This window comes from Pseudomyrmex gracilis, unplaced genomic scaffold, assembly GCF_002006095.1.
Source record: "Pseudomyrmex gracilis isolate BER0280 unplaced genomic scaffold, ASM200609v1 scaffold_2268, whole genome shotgun sequence".
NCBI classification, from domain to species: domain Eukaryota; kingdom Metazoa; phylum Arthropoda; class Insecta; order Hymenoptera; family Formicidae; genus Pseudomyrmex; species Pseudomyrmex gracilis.
Genome location: NW_018022852.1, coordinates 16032 through 17520, shown reverse-complemented (window position 1 = coordinate 17520; position 1489 = coordinate 16032). Strand labels below are relative to the sequence as shown.

Sequence of the window (1489 nt, the reverse complement as noted above, 5' to 3'; positions counted from 1 at the left end):
AAAATTTTTGTTAAAGTTTTGATATATTGAAAAGTGTCTGCCATTCATTTTATTATTTTCTTTAATTCTGTAGAGCCGTTTTTCTATCCGAGCAATAATTACGAAAAACACCGTTTAGTACGAATTACTCGTTCGATCGGTAATAACAGGAAGGTCCAGGACCCTCTTAACAGTTTTCAAAGCGAATGCCGTCGAGAGCTGCTAAATTATCGTGACAAAATATAGTTTGTCTCACATTCTCGGCCAATAAATTTGTTCTTTTATTAGTGACTACATTTCCTTCCACGGAAAACACTCTCTCGCTAGAAGTTTCCGTTGCAGCGATGGCAAGATAACGACGTGCAAGAGGTACCAAAAATGGAAAAGTTAAAGCATTTACTTTCCACCATGTAAGCGGATCTTCTTGTTCGCTAATTGTGGGTGATTTTAAGTAATTCTCGACCTATACATATAAAATTAAAATTTATTTTAATTAATATTTTAGAAGATATACATATAAAATTAAAAAAAAACAAAAAAAAACAGAAAAGAGTTTTACCTCTATTCTGATTTTCGTCTCTTCATTTGGAGAGTTAATGTTTCTAATATTAACTTTTTTCTTTAGATGTCCCCATTTGCTTCTCTTTGTAAAAGATTCTGGCAAAGATTGATTGATATGAACTTTAGTTTCAAATGTAGTACTTTTAGTATTTTCTCTCAGTGCTTCTATAGCCTTTTCTTCTAATAAAGAAGCACTGTCTTTATTGCTAAGAAGTGTATTCTTAAACCTTAGGTCCAGCAACATCGCTATTCTGTACAAAGGTGACTCCCAGTAGTTTGAATCAATGAATCTTAATTTTATAATGGCTAAAAGTTTCCTTGCAAATAATATTCCTGTTCCTTTAGGCGCTTTTTTAATAATATCTTCTAGTGAAGATTTAATTTCAAATAAAACTGGTAATACCATAGAAAGAGTTGGTTTGGATCGGCTACCCATTTCAGCAGTAAAATTAGCAATAGATCGTAAAACTTCAACATATCCTTCTAACAGTTTCCATTCTTGAACTGTAAGGCCATCAATGTCCGCTTTATTCATTTCACTAATAATTGCAGATTTTTGTTCCAAAAATCTTTCTAGCATTAAAAATTCACTATCCCAACGAGTACAAACCATTTGGATCAAATCGTGCTTAGGAATCTTGTGTTTAGCTTAAAAGTGTTCAAGTGATTCTCTTGCAGATTTGCTTCTATTATATCGAGCCACAATATTGGATACTTTTTCTATAATATTATTAGCATTCATTTCTTTTCTTGTATCACTGATAGTTAGTTGAAGAGTATGATTATAACAAAGGATATGTTCCCAAAATTTTCTGTTAACAGCTTCCCAGCAAACAATTTCTGACTGCGCAGACCTTGGCAACAGAAACTGTGTGCAGAAACGCTACAGTACGGAAACATGCTTTGGTGCTGCCAAAACTGTTAGCACATAGAGACAAAAAACGCAACA

At 33.0% G+C, this 1489-nt stretch overlaps 1 protein-coding gene across 1 annotated transcript; it reads right to left on the bottom strand.

Moving 5' to 3' along the window:
• Nucleotides 1-235: 235 nt before the first annotated feature.
• Nucleotides 236-1075, bottom strand: LOC109862721 (zinc finger BED domain-containing protein 4-like; the record flags this gene model as incomplete). Its single annotated transcript, XM_020442842.1, has 2 exons — nt 539-1075; nt 236-442 (listed from the first exon to the last, which is right to left on the bottom strand). Coding segments are annotated over exons 1-2 (744 nt in total), but the record flags the coding sequence as incomplete, so codon positions are not given.
• Between the last annotated feature and the right edge of the window lie 414 nt (nt 1076-1489).